General features: G+C 41.3%; 1 protein-coding gene across 1 annotated transcript; it reads right to left on the reverse strand.

The window, feature by feature from the left end:
- Positions 1–111: 111 nt before the first annotated feature.
- rab11fip5b (RAB11 family interacting protein 5b (class I)) lies at positions 112–11630 on the reverse strand. The gene is made up of 7 exons (XM_071531802.1): positions 11251–11630; positions 7371–7903; positions 6450–7059; positions 3641–5710; positions 3119–3541; positions 1457–1598; positions 112–372 (listed from the first exon to the last, which is right to left on the reverse strand). Exons 1-7 carry the CDS (start codon positions 11628–11630, stop codon positions 112–114), a joined length of 4419 nt encoding a protein of 1472 aa, XP_071387903.1.
- Positions 11631–20096: the final 8466 nt, after the last annotated feature.

Raw genomic sequence — 20096 nt, forward strand, 5'->3', positions numbered from 1 at the left:
TCAGTCTCTGCATCCAGTTACAAATGAGTCACAATCTACAGAGGAAGCAGTGTTCTAGAGGAAACTGATCATACAGTGTGTGCAATGCCCATACACACTCTAGTGCTGTTGTCACTTGTGTCTGCCGCGCACTTGCAGCAGCGTGGGCGTCTGCTCCATGATCCGCAGCAAAAGATTATCAATGTAGTCCTCAAGGTCTCGAACCTGCAGCTTGACCTTTTTCAGCTCCGCTTCACGTTTCTCCAGCATGGCCTCCTGCTGCTCTGAGGCCGCCTGCTGCTTCTGCATGTCCATCTCCTGCTGCAGCAGCAGGGAGATCAGCTCCATGTTGGTCAGGTGCTGGTACTGAGCAGAGTGGTCCACTGGCACCTCCTATAGGGGAGAGGGGAGAGGTACAGCATGTCACAGGTTAATAGATTACACCTTTAATCAATGCTCTTCATAAGCTGCATTTCTATTTTCTACTTTTTATGTATTTATATTGAATTTTATCTCATGTAGCCTATGAAGTCTGATGTGTTGGATTTTTTTTTGCCGGAGTGCCATAGACAATTTTCCTTTGCATGTAATGTAGTGGACAACAAAGATCTATCTATCTATCTATCTATCTATCTATCTTAGGTGTGTGACACAGGTTATTTTTTTTAATCAGTGCTCTTCATACTTTATACTATATACTTCATACTTTTTATTTTATTTATCTATTTATATTGCATTTTATCTCATGTATATAAAGTCTGATGTGTTGGATTTTTGTTGCTGGAGTGCCTAATTTTCCATTGCATGTAATGTAGTGGACAATAAACATTAGATGCGTTGCTTACTCTGATATTAAATGGGTTATTGTGGCATGCAAACATCTTATTCCTTTTCATCATCTGCGCAAACTCAGACTTGCACAGCGTTATGGGTAAATTTTTATGTCAGCAGAAAACGTGGAGACAAGCAATATTCACTATTACTATTAGGATCAGCATTTCTTTCCCCTGTATCAGAAGTAAGCTCAGTCAAATATGGAGGGGGGAGCTGACACCTTTTCATACATGTTTGCTGCATACCTGGTAGACAGGAATATTCTGTCAACTGTTTTATTAATGGAAACAGCGATTCTCACAGGGTATCAAAGATGCATGTGAACAGCTTAACCTGAATAAGAACTTAACAAGAGTATGAGCAATAGCCGGGTTGCTCTGTGCATGTAAATGTACAATAGCTACTGTGGAATGTATCTCTCCATTTAATTTGGGAAGAATGTGGGAATACATACCAAGAAGCTAATTTTAGCCCCTTAAGTAACATTAGGCCACCCACAATATTTTCTGCAAAGGGCCAACAAATTCTCATCTCATGAAATCAGTGAATGACTTGCTGAATTGTATTAAAGATTCCATCAATATAAAAGCTTATAAAAGGTGAATAAAGGATGCATGGAGTTTTGTTTTTTGTTGCACAGTACCTGACTCTTCTCAGGTTCAGCCACAGTGTGGTGGGCAGTGCGTCCGGGGTGAATAGTGGACTTGAGCTTCTCCAGGACTGAACGACCCTCCTTCTTCTCCGGCTGGCCACCCATGGAGGTAAGCGGCTTCACTGGATGAGGGCTGCAAAGTTAACAGGTCAGTGCCAGCATTTCAACAAGGATATACATTTACTAACATCCTATACAGTCTACAAAATAGTATCTGCATGACTAAAACACATTACAACAATCGTCTTGTATGTTGAAATGATGGTTCAGGTAACAATAACTACACTGCAAGGAAAAACAACAGATCAGAGCAGATCAGAAGGTCGACTCTTCACTCAGTGAAAGAAAATTAAAGACTATAGAGGAAATATTAAAATCTAGCATCTAGTGTTCTTTGAGCATTAGAAAACTCCTTGCCCCTCAAGGATGAAATAGTCATGAGGGATACACATGGATCCCTATTCAGCAGCAACAGCAAGGGATTGCTTAGAAATTGAGAAATAGAATTAAAGTTAGAATTCAAATTAAAGCTATATTATGATCACTGCAGAAAGCAAAGCTGGGCTTCTGAGATAATCCTGTTAATATTTACTTTTGCAAACTATGCTTTTTATTTGTAATCATTTCCAAATGTTGACAATTAAATGGCTGTGCACCTGTGCTTCTCTATGGTCCTTTGTCTATTTGTCAATAAACACATGACAGCACATTACTAAATACTACCCAACACTGTAGTATTTGCAATATCTCTCCTATATCTGTTGTAAACATAGTATAACCCAATGGATGCTGCATATCTAACCATATACATTTATTGTTTGTTCCCTGTGACTGTATTCTGCTAATGCTCATCAAAATGGGGGTCCTTTTTCATAATTATTATTAATTACGCTGACTTAGACTTTACCTCTGACCAAGATGCCTGCCTCATGTACTGGAATGTACAGAAGAGTATTAGGGCCATTGTAGGTGACATTTTATTTTTACGGGGGGAGGGGGGTAATATTCTAAGAAAAAAGTAAGAAATTCTGAGATTAAAATCAGATTAAAAACTCGGAAATTCTGAATTTTCTCACAAATTTCTATCAGATTTATAATCTGATAATTTCAGATTTTTTTCTCAGAATATTACCCCCCCAGCTGTTAAAAAAAATACCTACAATGGCCCTAAAACTCTTCTGTAGGAATGCTATCACACATTCTAGTAATATAATAATATACCAATACGAGGGAGATTTACGTTTAGCTTTCATTAGCAGGTGGCCAAAGTGGCAGCAAAGGCAACTAAGTTCAGGCAGAACTTAGCGTAAGAACAAATAACAAAATCATAATAGACAACATGAAACTGAAACATGAGATGAGTAACGTAAAAGCGAAGCAAAGCAAAGAACAATGCACAGCAGATATCATCCAACTGCTTTGGATGAGCAGGTGGGATTTAGAAGGGCATGAGTGCATTCAGCATCCAACAGGCCGGGCCAACAGTAAACAAAGCTGTCAGAGCAACAAAATCAAAATTTCAGCAAAAATGTAAAGGTAGTTTCAGATTTATTTCCCCATTTACATAGTTTGTAATGTATGTGCAACTGTTGTCTGCAATACCCATACATCTAAAGAGGAGTTCAGTGCGTATCCTAGAGTGAGGATTCTCACCTGCTCTCCTGATGGGGCAGGTTGCTAGCTGGTTGTGTCTCTTCAGGCAAAAGTGAGTGCCGTGCATCGACCAGGGGCCGGGCAGTAGTGGTGGAGGAGGTAGAGAAGGAGGAAGAGGAGGTGTAGGGGGCCACAGCCGGAGTAGTAATGGCTCCAGCACTGGGCCCCACACTTGAGGGGTGTATGGAGGGGCAAAAGACAGGGGAAGGGTGGAGCTTAGCCTGTGCATCAGAGTCAGCTGACAGGGAGAGTGCAGAAGAAAGGATGGAAGAAGAGGGTTTAGACTCTTGCAAAGATTGCCCAATCTTTGACTTTGAAGGGGTTCTCAAGTTTGGCGCTACTTTTGCATGGAGGTCTTCAAAACTGATCTCAGAGGGTCTTTCTGTTACACCATTTTCTGTAAGAATTGACTGCATGGTAGTGGTGTCTTCTTGTGATGGCCTTAGTGATGTGGTATTCAACTCGCAATCAGTCTGGTCTTCATCTATGCTGTCTGCCAGAGAGGCTGTCTCTTTATCTAATGTCAGTGAAGAGAGAGGAGGCGATTTAGTGGGTTGGTATGAGAATGGTCCTTCACTAGCTGAAATATTTTGAACAAGGGACAACAACTGTTCAAACTTGCCCTCTCCCTTTTTACTTTGACTGTGTGGACTGCCACTCGTCATTCCTTTCGGTCTAAAACGTGCGCTAACCACCCTCGATAACGACTCCTTCTTCTGGTTAGGTGTGGCTAGTTTGGCTTCTGGGTTGCCATTATCATCAAATGCAGCTTGTGTCTTTTTAAAATCGTCAACACCTCTTGTCGTATCTTGTCTGGATTCAGTTTTAAGATCAGGTTGATCAGATGTTTGGCTGTCTAATAATGAAGCAGCATTCTCTTTCCTATTCATTGGAGAGTTACCATGTGTTGTCACATTATTCAGTTCACATCGCCCATCTTGGCAATTGTCTTGGCAAACTGGGGAGACTTTGCAGAGTTTGTTAGATGACCCAGTTACTTCAAAGGAAGAGTTCATCTGGGTTATGCATGTATTCTTCAAAGTGAACATATCCTCAGATGTGGTCACTTTCTCCTCAGGGTAAATGGATGAATCTTCTGATGGCTGTGGGAAAATTCCGCCGAAACAACTGGGACCTTTAAGAGTATCAACTATTTCTGAATGAGAAGAGCCATCAGAATCAATAAAACTAAAGTCTGAATTATTCACATTCATGTTCAGATCTTCCAAAGTTAGTGAGAAAGACACATTATTGTTTACACATAAAGGTTGAGCTGGATGAATGGGGGAAGAATCTACTGTTGACTCTAATGTACTGGAAGTAATACCTAGTGCCTCTGCATTTGATTTAAGGAGACTTGCAGATGACAGACTCAAAAGATCTGCAACAGACATCTCACTATCAAGAAGCATTTTAGGTTCTGCCAAATCAATGTGTTGAGAATGGGTGGTGTTCTTTGACGTGATCCTATTTTCAGCAGTTTCCTCAGTGGTCAGTGATAAATGTTTGCTGTTTACTTTGGATTCTCCATAGTTTCCTCTGCCAACACGTCCATACAAGTCTTGCTCAAACAGCATCCCCCTCCAGCAGTCAGTTTCATCTTCTAAAGGTTCATATTTGAACTTCTTGAGCTTTTCTTCAGACATAAATCCTGGGGAAGTCTTGTTTGCATGTGGTTGAGAGTGAATGCTGAGGGAATCAGAGGTCTCACTGGTAGTGTGAGGGTCTGGAGATATACTTGGTGTATTTCTTTTGCGTTCTCCTTCTCTTCCATGTTGTAGGGATGCCACACCAGTCTGTGAAAGAAGGTAGGCTTCTTTGTGGACAGCTAGCTCTTGACCTCTATGCAGCCAGCTGTCAGAGTATATCTCGTTCACTGTAGTTCTTAAAGGCCTCCTTGGAGGCAAAGGTGGAGGCTCTACTTCACATATTCGCAACTCCTCTATAGGACTAATGGCATTGTTATCAACTGGGGGGTTACAACTTCTATGAGGTGAAGTTAGGATGGTTTTCAAAGAATTTTGAGGAAGAGTCCCCTTTGGTGAGTTAAGCCTGCTGGAGGCGAAGGCATCAAAGGAGTCATCACATTCTCCCCCACTCTCTGACATGGAGCGAGGGGTGGAGTGGTTGGGGGAGCTAGGTGTGACTAGTCTGGGGAGTAATGCGGGGAGGGATATCTGCCTAGCTACAGGCCTGGGGCGCTCACGCCTTATGGAAGCCATTTTCTTTTGCCTAATATCATGACCAGGGCTGGGTATGCATGGCTGGGAGGGCAGAGCAGTGTAATGAGAGAGGTGTGAGCCAGAAGAGGAGCAGGGCAGAAGAGGAGGGGACCTCCGCAACTCCTCAGCTATGAGCTCCTCAAAAAAGGGGTTGCGCTGCATACGTGGGAGGAAAGGGTTGGTGGGGGAGATGGGGGTTGATGAGGGAGAGGAAGAGGACGTGAAGGGATTAGTGTGATTCCCGTTATCAGGTGAAACATGACCAGTGGAGGAGGCAGTGGGAGAGGAGCACTGGGGGGGAATGGGGGAGCGAGGAAGGAGGGGAGGGGGTACGTCTGAGCTGCTTTCTACTTTAGGAGAAACTTCCAGCCTGTGGAGGAAATAGGGCACAAGTAGTCCTCTTAGTTAATGATGTGCCAGTTGACCAATGGGGAGCATCTTTCTTACACAAACAGAAAAAAGACCACCAAAATACTTGTTGATATTCCACAGCAAGGTAGGACATTTTTCTGTCAGCTACAAAACTGAAATGCTTGACTAGCTTCAGACATTCAAAGTCAGAGGATATAACAATGGCCAAACAAATTATGGAAAGAGTAACACAAATTCAATAAAAGAAGCAAAACACATTTGCAAAATAAACAAGCAAAATAAGAACACAAACAATGCAGTGTAGCATTTTGCCATTCAGGATTTGACCATCTGCATTGGCAGCTATTCTGTTGGGTGAGCTCATATCAAGATGGAATGATTTTCCCTGCATCATTTTGTAAGCTTTTTGTTTTTTTCTACACCACAGTGACGTTGCATCTCTGATAGAGAAAGATAGACAAACACTTAAGAGATGAAAATGAAACTGCTGAGCTGCTATTTGGAGAGTGCTGTGGGAAATGTGAGATGATACAGCATGGTGGTAAAATGGAGAAAAGTATGAGCTGGATCAATTCCATTTCAAATGAGCAGGGGGCAGCAGAAACACTGAACTCAAGACACCCAACTGAATACAGGCCTCACTGTGGAGAAGATGCCTAGTGTTGTGCCTTAGATGGAAGAAACACTGCTCAAACACCCTGGGACCCAGAGGCAGGACTGTAATGACCCTCACTCACCTTGGCTTGTTCTGGGAGTCACTGGAGCCAAACCAGCCTCTGAGTCTCCCTTCAGAAGTCGCACCAGCCTGGCTCAGGTCTGACTTAGCAGGGAGAGAATCGCTCCTTCCTCCAGAGAATAAAGTCTTTCTTAGCTTCCTGCCTTTGTCAGATGAATCAGGAGCAGAGGAGAGTATTGGCACCGCTGCCTGCACAGGGCGACCCCCTATCCGAGCGCTTTGAATTGAGGGAGCTGATGGCTCAGCTTCCTTTTCTTCCTCCTTTTCCTCTTTCTTCATCTTGTCAAAGGACCAGCGTCGGCCCTCGCCAGGGGAAGTTTTGTCCTCACTTCGCTTGGTGAGGTTCTGCAGGGAACGAGAGAGCGGGGAGCATTTCTCTAGCAACACCAGCTTGGATGGGAGGGCTCCTGAGCTCTTGGGGGTTGATGGCTCAGAGTCATAGACATGGCTTCCATTGATACACAAAGAAGACTTGGACTGAGTCATGGTCTGACCCTTGATGGACTCCACTGCTAGGTATTGTCGAGGAAAGGTGGTTGTGATCTTACTAGCTTCATCGCTGAAGGCTCGCTTGTGGGTCAGGACCTTTGTGGTGTGTTGGCTGGTAAGCACTGTTGGAAGGTAAGAACTGGGTTACAAGAATCAGGAAGAGATGCCCTAAGCATACAATGTTTATAAATTAGATCACAAATGGGTGTGAGCAATGCAATAAAATCTATATAATGTATAGCATGCAGGGAAGCTGGTCTATAGAAGACAGGGAGGATGATCCTTGATTCCTTGCTAATTCTTTGAACTTTTGCCTTAAAAAGTAGTTTGTTCAGTCTTAGTGAGTACAGTAGACATGATAGCCACATTTTTAGGCCATACCAACAGTCACCAGCCTCCATGTCATGTACCCGAGAAAAATCTAAAAACCTACCTTTTTTAGCTAGGTCCGTCTCTCCATAGTGGGTGTCCACTCTCACTTTGCTGCTGTAGATGGGGGAGCTGGGAGGGTCTGCTAGCAGGTCAAGGCTGGGCGGAGGCCCGGGGTTATCACTAGCCACAGAAGACAAACTGCTCTCCGAAGCTAGCGATGAGCATGACCTGGTGTCAGACGACTTGCGTAGCTTCCCCTTGAAGAAGTCTTTCACCTTACTCTTACTCTTCTCTTCTACTACCTCTATATCTCCTGATTCCACCCCGCCTCCACCGTCCTCTCCAAACGGCTGCCCCAGGGATCCTGACAAGGCTGCGTAGCGGCCTGGCACGATGGCTGAGGAGGACTCCACATCTCCCCTCTTCCTCCCCGTGACGCGATCCTTGAGCTTCCCAAAGGCAGAGCGTGGCTTGTCCTTCATGGTGAGGTCAAACATACTGGCTGTCATGTTGTTGCGAGTGAACTGAACGGTCACCTGCAGTTCGCCACGCTCCTTCTCCTTCCGTCCCACCTTAGAGTTGAGCTTGAGCCATCTGCAGCCACAAAAGGAAAGGGACAGTCAACATCGATACTATGACAACACTCAATCTTACACCACCGCCTTATGTAAATACATTAGCGAAATATCTTAAATATAATATCTTCTCAAACACCAAGCTCAGAGCAGAGATTACATGTATTATCTGACCATTCACTGAGATAGAAACAAAACAAGCAACAAAAAAAAAACATTGATTTCCTCTTGGCAATACCTTCCTTGCATTACATAACTTGAAAATACTGCTAGAGGGGATGGTGCTCGAAATCTGACCGCTGTGTTTGACAACAAACTATTTTATGGACCTCAGAGCACAAAATCATAACCTAAATTCCTGCAGGTCCACCCACCAACACCTGGTGTGTGTGTTTTGTATGTAACAAGGACGTTCCAAGGAGTCGACCTAGGAAATCCTCCCAATGCTCCCGCCTCCTACTCCCCTTTCTGAGTGGACGAGAGAAAATGTTGTCGAGCCAAAACAAACAGCTGGAATTCAATGTGAGTTTCACTGAGCATACAGAGTGGAGAAAGGGCGGAGAACCCACAATTAAAGCCAGATGTGTGGCATTGCTTTTCTCTATTCTGCTCTCCAATGTTGATGGTGGAAATGCTTCACATATTACTGATGAGTCCTGTTACTCCACCTGTGACATAACTGAGCTCTTTAAAGGCTTATAATGGAGCAAATTAGATGGGACTTGGAGCCAGATTTTTAAAATAATAAGAAAATATTTATCATAACAATTTACCTAATGTAGCTCAGTCAAATTATTGTTTGAACCTAAATTCCCTCATTTAGACTTAACCGTTTCATTTGTTGTAAGAGCCATCCATAACATTCAGTGAGCAATCAGTAACTTAATCTTTGTCTGTAAAACACAGATTAAGTTGTAATGACTCCTTTGAACCTTCATGCAGTTTCATTTGTAGTTGATGTCAGCAGGTTTGAAACCATTTGAATTAGAAATTATTGCTGTGATAAGTAACAACATAACTTTACTGAAATTTAAACAAGGTGAAATACTTTTGTGACTTTGGTGGGATATTGCCACAACTAATAATATCAGTTTATTAAACTCAAATTACAGATCATATAGAACAAATTTACTGTAATGCTTCATGAACTGGCATATATAAATTAGGCATAACAAAAATAACATGAATATAAATAGCATATTTGTCAATTTTCTGCACTCAAACGGCTGACACTTGATATATACATATTTTGAAATGTAATATTTAAAGTGAATGTGGAAAAAAGACCAGTAATATAGGCTTTTTTACCAATTGCCATGGTTAGGCCAGTCAGAATTAGTACTCTGTAATGAACATGAACATCAGTGAGTAGTTTCATTGAATATTGTTAGAGCTTTCCAAAACTAAAACTCAAATCTGCATAAAAGGAGGTGAGTGAAAATGGGTCATAGACTGAGTATTCACTTGAGTATACTCAATTCTTGCCTATATTTTTCACCTGGAAACATGTTATAAAATGGGGTCAAGAAGAAGAACACAATGTCATCTCATGATAAGCATGCTTTTTAAAGTTCTCGAAGGTCATGGAGACCATTTGCCAATTTTGACCAGTCTTTCATGTTGTTTGTTCTTCAGCGAGGGGAACAGATCACCAAATGGCACAAGCCTCAACAAGGAGATCTTATCATGTTAAAGTGAGATCTTGAGTCAGTACAAGACTCCTATTCTCACTATCTTAATTTGACCGGAGTGCCTTGGTGAACTGAGCCGACTATTAACCCAGTTGTATAAGGAAAACAGCTTCCTCAGTTCCATTAAACCTATTCTAAGTTGTCTATCTGGATGAATATGTGTGTGTGTGTGTGTGTGCATGCACGCCTGTCTGACTGTATATGCAGTGTGTGTGTGTATGTGTGTGCGTATGTGTGTGTGAGAGACATTCTTTAAATACTAGGGCGAACCAAACCACACAGTTAAGACTAAACTACATAATTTCAACCCTAGTTAATTATCATGGACATGTGATTACTATACATTAGCCTACCATACATCATAATAACAATGTATCGCAAAGAGCGAGGAACTCGTGTTTTCCATTTTGAATGGCATATGGAGGAATTTTGACCTTGGGTGAAACTCGCGCAATAAAACATTAATTTTTCATGATCCCTCATCTCCCTGAAATGTTCAAAACAGAATCTAAAGTGCCAAACTGTTGCAGAGGTCACATCCCTGCAGTAATGTGTGTGTTTGAGCCTGGATATAAAGTATGGGTGTATATCTCATGATTATGATTTGGTGTGCTATTATCTTAAACTGATATACAGTTTACAACTTTCAAAAAGCCACAGCTTGATATGCAGGCAAATATTTTGGAATGCCATTTACTAGTTAAAAGTGTTTGACATAATTTGGCTACAAGTTGTCTTAGTTCTACTGTGTACTATAAGCTACTAAAGAAAAATTAATTACTAAAAATAAGATAGCCTTATAATGTTTCATCCTCTAGCAGTAGATAGTGGTTATGGCATCAAATAAATATATCTTTTAGACAAATATTAGCTACATAATTTGCTCAGTGCCAAATATGAGTTACTGTCAAGGGTGAGTGATAGAGTCATGTATTTGGAGATGTCTTTAGTGCTGCATGGAGAGAATATTGTGCTAAATTACTGTGCCAAATTTCCAATGTATGATTCATAACCCTTGGGAAATTGACCATGTGCATAAAGATGGAGGCTTCCTGGTTTAGCACCATTACTTTCCTATGGCGCAAACTGCCCATACATCATCATCTGATCTTGCCAGTTTGCACTGCATTGTGGGATGTGCTCAGGAGGAGATAATGTGTGGGACAAAATGTTTCGGCACCTGTATGCATGTGAGTTTAAGCCTTGGCAGTGTTTCTCAACCATGTGCCGTCCTGACACACTACAAACTGATTTCATTGATTGGTTCTGACTTGTCCCTCCTCTCTGGTTGAAGGTGTGCTGATCAGTGAAATAAGCTGCTGTAATGAGTGTTTGGTTGGAATGGAAACCTGCAGACTATTGGGTCACTGATGGCACCTGGTTGAGAAACGCTGCACTAATAAGAGAAGTGTCTCAAAGCAGGGCCAGCTGCATGAGATGGAATGGGCAGTGAGGAGAATTTCCCCCCAAAATATTTAAAGAATTTCATGAATCAAAAAATTACATGGCCCTCCCCTGTATTGTTTATGGAATAACCTGACCCTCCCCTGGCCTGAAGAGAAAAAAAAGCATGATACAACCCACAATAGTGACCACCCTTTTCCACTGGTGAGTAGGCTAATGACAAACATACGGTTTGTCATACATGCTACATTAAAACTCAAGCACAACCTACTCATCTCTTGGACACATTCCATCCTGAAATATTTTATCAAGGGGAATGATGGTTTGACCGAGAAACACGTCAAGTCCGATAAGCACCCGGTGCATGACCGTGAGGACCAGGTCTCCGCTCCCCGGGGGGTAGGCGCTCCGCCCGCCGTCCTCCAGGATCCCGGGCAGCAGCTCGAAGCAGCACTCCTCCTTCCACTCGGGCACCTCCGCCTTCTCCACCAACCCGGTGGTGAATTTCTCCTTCGCCACCTGGATGATGGTGTAAAGGTAGCGGCTCCCGTGCTTGCCCTTCGTTCGCAGTCCCCTCGCGCGAAGGACGGTGACATTCACGTGCGTGGGCACCCATCGCTGGTCATCGTCCAGATCTATAAGTGACATCATCTTGCACCGCTAGGAAGGGGCGCCGTGACTGCGTATAAGTCCCTAAATAGTCCTACTATAATTTAGCAGCGCGTCTTATCACTTGAGAGAGGGGTACGGCGTCGCCCCCCTCGCCTCGCGCCTGCCTTTACCTGCTGCGTTTGCAGACAGTCGCAAAAAAACCCTCTGCAGAATATCTCCAAAGTCCAGCCAGCCTCTGTGGCTTTGTCCGACGTCAGTTCTCAGACAGCCGACCCGGGCCTAGGCTGAGCTTCAAGCACTGTGCGTGCCATTCCCAAATTCAATCAATGCAAACCAAGTTAGGCGAGGTACGCGCTGAAATGTCTCCAAGTGCACGGCTCGGTACATGTCGCATCAGTAGTTCACTGTCCGAAAACTCCTCATTGTGTTCACGGCCCGCCCTCCTTGAGGAAAGCAGGCCCGCATACAGTATGATAGATGCCGCAGAATTAAAGAGAAACACCCACCGTACCGTTATCAAATCCTTCTGTCCAATTTACAGACAGACAGACACAGATCCTTACTGTAAACACAGTCAGGGAGCGGACCTTTGCAAAGGCATGTGAGCCAAGACGAAATGCATTTAGGGAAACTTATCTTCATTTCAAACAGTGGGCTAGAAATGCGGTAAGTTGTTGGGCGGACCCTTTGGTGAAATGTAAACATTTCATTACATTTCAAGTCATCCTCCCATAAATGTTTTTTTTCATGTGAACTATTTCCAATCATGTCTATTCCTTTGTAACAATGTCTTAGGCAAAATTTTAAAATAAAAATAAAATAACAATTAAAAAAAACCCATTATAGGGCTGTTAGACAAATTAATTTAAATGATGAAAAATGACTAGCCTATATATAGGCTATTCATTAAAATCTCCAGATGTGTTTTTTGTTTTTTTGTTTTTTTAAGTATTAGTATTGATTAACCCAGCTATGATCAGGCATGACCAGCCAGTTGCAGTTCTGATTTATTTAGCCTATTTATTTATTTACTAACCCATGGAGAGATTTTAGTGTAGGCTATTAACTTATTTTTCATGGATATAAGCCTGTGTGTTAGCTTAACATCACAGTACAGTCCTTCATTGATGTTGGCTGTAGAAGTCTCAGTGATGGACTACAGATCATCCTGCATCATCCTTGCAATTGCAATGCCATCTAGTGGGGATGGATAAGACATATAGGCTACATTATGAGAAGGGAAGAGGCACATGTGGCTCCATACACAGGTTTTACACTAGAAGCATCCCACTTCCACATGGAGCCCTAATAAATTCATTACTGGCTAAAATACTGTCACTATGCTGCATTATCCTAAGCACACAGCCATGTCCTTACTTCAGAAGGCCAGAGAAACACATTAGCCTACTTTGTACTGTAATTGCCCTAATGAAAAGTCACTACAGGATTCCTGTAATATTAATGTAGGGACTTACAGTGTGTCTATGATACTCAGTTGTGAGTTTATCCTACTTAATGGTATTTTTAGTCTCCTATCATTGCAACACGCTACTCCTACAGGATATAGCCTATAGTTTATAATGTTGCTGTGTATAGTATATAGTTATGGAGGCTATAGTATCATTCTAAAATTGACCGTAGAATTACTATAACCTTTGCACAAATGGAAAACTACAAGAAAAGGGTAAATAACAAATAGGCCTCAATAAGCAGATTGGACTTTTTACTATAGGCTACAAACGTTTCCCAGAGGCAGAAATAATCTCATTGGTTAAGAATAAATGGGAGGGCCCAAAGAAGGCTAGAAGAGGAGGATATTATGAAGCACTCTTAACTAAAGAAAAAAAAAACCTAGCCTAGCTTAGCTTCCAAGTTCAGACTAGCCATACTAGCCTATCTAAGCTAGTTAGCTAGCCTGCTGACTTTCCCACATCATTTTCATGAAGGAATGGAAAAAAATAAGTCATTACCTTTTGTATTTTTTGCAGGGTTAGGTTTTTGCAGTTTACCATTTAGGTTTGGCATTAAGCTAACTAACTGTGGTTCACTGACTCTAGATCTGCCCACTCCAAACTGCATTAACAATATTTACCTGGCTGTTGAGTAGAGGGAAACTTCTGGTTTGATGCATCATCAGGCTGTTAAAGGTGGGTGGAGTCTGCAGAAGCCCCAGTGTCTGCAGAGTGGATCAGACTATTTCAAAGTGCGTCTGGGGGAAAATGGAGCAGTGTTCAGTTATGCACTACAACACTAAAAATATCATCTCTAAGCCAAGGTTTAATAATTGATCATTATCTTTGGGCTGTTATATATAATTACTGTAATTGGTGGTTGAGTCTCCATGCGAATGGAGACAGAAAATTTGCTCAAATGTCAACAAACACTTCTCTCTCTTTTCTCCCCTCCTTTTTTTTAGAATTTGAAATGTAATTTGTTGACAAGAACATTTTGTAAAACAGTCACTATTGTTACCATACTATTTGAATTTGGTTCAGATTTAAACTTTAGTGTTCAGTAGACATCATAAATGACCATGCCTGTAATACCGACCGGGCATGCAGTGCACATGCCCCGGGGCCCCAGACCACCAGGGTCCTGTGTCCGTGTTCAATGCATTTTGCAACATTTCACTAATTTCAATTGAAATGTGCAGCCAAGTGGGACCCTGACACACACTTACCTGCCTCAGGCCCGTAGGCCACAGTTTAAAATGATTATTGGGGCCAAAGTCACTGCCTCTATTGACATTGGGGGCCCTAAACACGATTTCTTTTGATACGGAGGCCCCAACCACAATTATTAAACTGCCACCTATTGATTGTATGTTTATGGGCAGTACATATAGTGAATATCATCCAACTAAGATACAGAGCACTAATTATATACACAGGTGGAGCAAGGGGGTCTAAGTAAAGACATAGTCAAACCTTTTCAGTAAATTTCAACATTTCACTTTTTTTTTTGGTGCTTCATTCCCGCCACCTGTCACCTCGTATCCTTAAAGCCACAACCTGCAATCCAAATGTAAACAAAGGGAAACCCCACCACCTACAACTAAAGCTAGCCTTGGGGTTGGACAAATGTTATCACTCTCAATTTGAATGAGCGAGTTCTAGATAAAAGGAATGGCAGTTTGTAATAACTAAACCCGAGTTTCAGTTAACTTTGGATCTGTAAAAGGTTTACCTTTGTATTGTTTGTGAACAGGCTCATATCTTGAGTTGCGATGTGTGGGTGCGGGGGCGCCCAATAGGACCTGTGTGCCCAGGGGCCCTGTGGTTGGTTAATCCGGCCCTGACTGGCGCTCTTTGTGTGACGCTTCCTATGTGGTATACCTGCGCCTTGTCCTTTCTGCTACGCGATGTGACGCGGCGCTTCTCGTCCTGTGTGTGACCCCCTTAGAATGGATGTTAACTCTCATGTCCATGTTATTTTCTGATATTTTAATGTTGACACATATGCTACATTCCATAGGAACAATGTTGAAATTCTTAGGCAGCACTGAGGCAGCAGAACCACAAGTGAGCCGGACAAAAAAGTGCCAGTATATTGGTCAAGATAAGTGACATCACCGTTCTTGAAGGTCCTCATTTTAAGCTCCACACAAGAGGAGAGACCCACATTCACCTTTGTATTTATTACATTTTATTTTGATATTCATGTGCTATATCTTATAATAGGTAACACAAATACAGTGCTTTAAACACAATTTTTTTTACTCAGTCTTTATTGCTTGATGGCGGGTAGGAGTCGTCTCAAAATGGGGCCTCCACAGAAAATTTTGCCTAGGGCCTCCAGCAGTTTAGAGCTGGCCCTGTCCATGTTTTTGACGCACATAGACACAAAGCTAGATATGACAAATAAAAAATAATAGTTAATATTCAACTAATACTAAATTAATAACCTTACCTGGGTGGACTCTTTCACACTGAAGGTCGACCTATGTATTTCCCAGGTCACTAATCTGGTGTGAAAGGCTCCACTTTATTAAACAGTCTCATTCTTAAATCATGGTAATGTGGGCAATACAAAACAAAACTGATCTCATTTTCAATCTCATTCAGTTTGTTTGTGATACGGTACATTCACCATCGAAACCACATATCACATATCATCAATCACCAAGCATGCCAATCATATCCCAACCTCATCCCAAACTGGACTCTGCCTTGTGTTTGATACATCTAGCATTCTGACTAGTCATAATGTAATAAAAGATATCTTAAATTAGCATTTTGACTAGTCATAATGTAATGAGAGATATCTTAAATTAGCATTTTGACTAGTCATAATGTAATGAGAGATATTTTAAATTAGCATTTTGACTAGTGATAATGTAATTAGAGATATCTCTTAAATTAGCATTTTGACTAGTCATAATGTAATGAGAGATATCTTAAATTAGCATTTTGACTAGTCATAATGTAATGAGAGATATCTTAAATTAGCATTTTGACTAGTCATAATGTAATGAGAGATATCTTAAATTAGCATTTTGACTAGTCATAATGTAATGAGAGATATCTTAAATTAGCAGTTCGGTTGGTCATAATGTAATGAGAGATATCTTAAATGCTACTTTACAATATCTCTCATTACATTATGACTAGGCAAAATGCTACTTTAAAATATTTCAGATATCTGTAATGAGAACTACTGGAACTAGGCCTACCACTGCTAGGCCTATACTGCTGCAGCAGCTGTAGTAGCAGCAGCAGCAGTGTTGTTGCCACTACTGACTACGACCACGCGGCTTAAAAGTACTGCTGCAGCACAAGGGCCTACAACCCTATAAGATTAGATAAGATAAGCTAGCCGCCACACAACCTGGTCCAAACTATCAAAATTGACTAGAATTTTTCTAGTTAATTTTGATAGTTTGGACTGGGTGGCGGGTTTGCGTCTCTTTGTACCAACCACCAGCTCTTCTAACCCTAACCTCCCCTCAATCGCGACCACCAGACCACCTTATGTCGGCTCCTGGCTGGCAGGCTAGCTTCAGCGGGAGGCGAACCGCATCTGTTCGTACCATCCACCACCTCTTCAACGAACCGCCATCGCTAACTGCCAGACCGCACCTTTGGAGCGGCTGGCAGGTTGGCTTCAGCGGGACACGAACGGCGCCTCTTCGTACCAACCACCAGCTCTTCAACGAACCGCGTTCGCTAGCCGCCACGCCACTCGGTCCAAACTATCAAAATTAACTAGAATTTTTTTTTTCTAGTTAATTTAGATCGTTTGGACTGGGTGGCTGGTTTGTACCAACCACCCTAACCCCCCCCCCCCCCCCCCCCCGATTGAATGCCCAAAATGAGTTTGGATTATTTTAAATGATATTTAGAACTTTATTTCTATTTGGAGTAGGCTTGTAGATGCATACATTTACCAGTCAAACTTTTCAAGATGAATGGATGTAAAATAAGTAAAAATGTATGTGCAATTGGATGTCACATGCTTCTTAGGTAGGTGTGTGTGTGTGTGTGTGTGTGTGTGTGTGTGTGTGTGTGATATAGGCCTAAATGTTGTCTAACAGCCTTGAAGCATAAACATGCCACCAAGCCTCCAGCCGGTCCAGCTGCACCGGGATGAAAGCGGCGAACAACTCGAAATTGTGTGGCCCGGTTCAGAAAATCTATAAAAAAAATAATACATGTATGTGAATAGAGTTAAGCTGTGCAAGTAGTCCATTTTGTCCAGCAATGTCTGATAGGAAATAATTGCAATATTTGTGTGAAGAATTCCTTGTAAGTCTCCTTTTTCTTTATGAGCAGTGCATTTAGTGAGTATCATCCAGCTAAGATGCAGAGCACTAATTATATACTGGTGGGGCAGGGGGGTCTAGGTACAGACAGTCAAACCTTTTCAATAAATTTCAACATTTAACTGTTTTTTTTGGTCCTTCATTCTCGCCACCTATCACCTCGCCTCCTTAAAGCCACAACCTGCAATCCAAATGTAAACAAAGAGAAGCCCCACCACCTACATTGTTTGTGCTTACCGAGAGGTGGGGGGCCCAATAGGACATGTGTGCCCAGGGGCCCTGTGGTTGGTTAATCTGGCCCTGCAAACGATTGAAGGATAGATAGATAGATAGATAGATAGACAGATAGATGATAAGACATGATTGCAAAACGAAACAAGAAAATGCTTAAAAAAAAAAGCCTCAAATTTTACATAAGCTCTCACTTAACAGAAAACGGATGAATCATCACTGTTAGTATTCAGCTTCAATGCTTATTTTATTTATAATAAATAAAAAACAACAGAAACTATTTTATTTGTTCTGTAAAAATCAGGTTGACGTTTCACAGTGTTGATACAGCCACTTTGAGGATAAATGATATGCCATTGAAATGCCGAGTAATCACAAATAAATGCTCACATTCAGAACAGTACACAACAACAGAACCCAACTGTCGAGGTTTCTGTGGCACTTTTCTACTTGGCTTTTAAGAGAGACGTGGTATTTCAAGAACACCTCACACAATATTGTACTTTATATTACACATTTACACAGCACTGTCATCTTTTTTCACAGTAACTTAGCAAACTTATTGTCATCTAATAAATCTGATACATTCAAATGTAGAAAAACTGAGTGTCATGAACTTAAGTTATTCAGTGCCAAATAAAAGACATATAAAGTCATAGAACAAAAATGGTTAAATGCTGTCATATCTCACTGTAGTACTGCTTTGGCTTAAGCCACAGTGAGACAAAGATAGATAAAAGTGCACATAAAAGCTTTAGAAACTCAAAGAATCACTGGATTATTTTCAGTTGATGCTACAGATGTTTAGGAGTTGAAATTTTCAGTCATACTTCAGCTCTGTCTTATTTAACTTAGGTGAAGGTCGAGAGACAAGCAGCCCACTTCTTGACATTGTGATTACACAAATTCTAATACACAAAGCATTAACACTTTACACTCTAGAGGTCTTCAACCAGGTTTAAGGCATTCTAGTATATTATAGGGCAGCTGCCTTAAACCGACATACATCATGTCCATCCACACCCAGTCAAAAAGTCCTTTGAGAATCCTGCAGCAAAGTCATGAGGGACTGGCTGTAAAATACAGTAAATTCAGCTTGGCTAGACAGACAGATTGCAGTTGGATTCCTAAAAGACCTTTTGACTAGGGATGAATAAAATCATCTATGATAAATATAACAAATAATTGTATTTTATTAAAAAACAAAGACATGGATATAAAAAAGAAACAGTCTATTTGATTTTTTACTGTGTTCCAGTTCTTCTCCAGATCTGTATTTCATTAATTAGAATACCTAGATTATATGCAACAAAAGTCAACATAATGTAACACCCACATATTTCAAGATGTCACGTAACCACTGGAGATTTGTTGGATCCTACAAGGCTGCTATCAAACTGTTAAAATCTTTTGCTGTTTCCTTGTGTGTGAAAGGCAGAGGTATCAGAGAAGAAACTGCGGTTGCAATCACACTGGAAAGTGAACTAATGAATTATTTTTTAACAAGTCACTTTTACAAAGTTGCTAACAGCACTGAGGATGTCGTCAGCAGTGACAAGAGTCCCTAACTTGTACATGTTTTGCAAAGTGACACATGCTCTTTCATTGCATGTCCTGAAATCTACTATGGGACTTTAAGAACTTGCAATGAAACAAGGCTGCTGTTGACACTCCATCACCGACCAAAACCTGTTGCAACCCCAACAATTTCACAGGAAAGCAGTTGTTTACTACATCGGAAAAACTATATTTCTTGTCAAAATGCACTTTTCTTTTGCAGAAATGGGTTTCTTAACATCTCAACCTTTGTTCAAATGAAAAAAAATGGACTAGAAATATGAGAAAACAGGTTACAAAACATGACTCCACTCCTGTAGAGGGGCTGTCATTAAAGGTGCTTAGCCAGTGATATGTAACTGTATGTACAAAGATTACATGTGTTTCCATTCTGCGGGTGGTGGTGGGGTGTCAGAGATGGGGAGAAGAGACTTGTTAAAAAAAACCGAGCATGTATTTCAGAAATTTGAGTCTAATTTGGGCAGCATTCCAACAGGAATAACCTCGGAAGTAATTTGTTGACCTCGAAAGTCTGTGAAATGTGAAACAACAAAAAACAAAGAAACAAAACACCTTTCTGTAATGACCCTGTCCCTCTGTGTTTGGTTACACCCCCAATAAATAAGAAAATATTGAAGTGATACTGACATGATCGCTCAAAACATCAAACCATAGAAAAAGTAGCAAACGGAAGACTCAATTTTTGTGTAAAATTTAAAGCACCCTTAAAGAGTCTTAATTTTGACAAAACAAAATCGTAGGTGTAAAAATGGCAAAAAAGCTACAAAACTATAGGGAAAGAGGACTACTTCAAAGAGATACTGCTTATATTCCCTATGATAAACCTCTTCTGGAATGTTTTACTTCCCTGTGTAAAGTGACAGGATAAAATCAGCATTTTGGGATATGTTGAATAGCTGCAGTTCAGGCATTTGTCTTCCATTTCTCCCCCCGCT

The sequence above is a fragment of the Centroberyx affinis genome, unplaced genomic scaffold, assembly GCF_046629955.1.
Source record: "Centroberyx affinis isolate AG114_WGS23_722 - 3 ecotype Tasmania unplaced genomic scaffold, CSIRO-AGI_Caff_v1 ptg002132l_1, whole genome shotgun sequence".
NCBI lineage: Eukaryota > Metazoa > Chordata > Actinopteri > Beryciformes > Berycidae > Centroberyx > Centroberyx affinis.

Coding starts and splice junctions, on each gene's coding strand:
- rab11fip5b (XM_071531802.1), bottom strand. CDS start 11,630: ATGATGTCACTTATAGATCTGGACGATGACCAGCGATGGGTGCCCACG. Junction 5,711..6,449: donor GACTCCCAGAACAAGCCAAG/GTGAGTGAGGGT, acceptor TTTCCTCCACAG/GCTGGAAGTTTCTCCTAAAG. Junction 3,542..3,640: donor CCTCCTCTCTCTTCACTGAC/ATTAGATAAAGA, acceptor ACAAGAAGACAC/CACTACCATGCAGTCAATTC.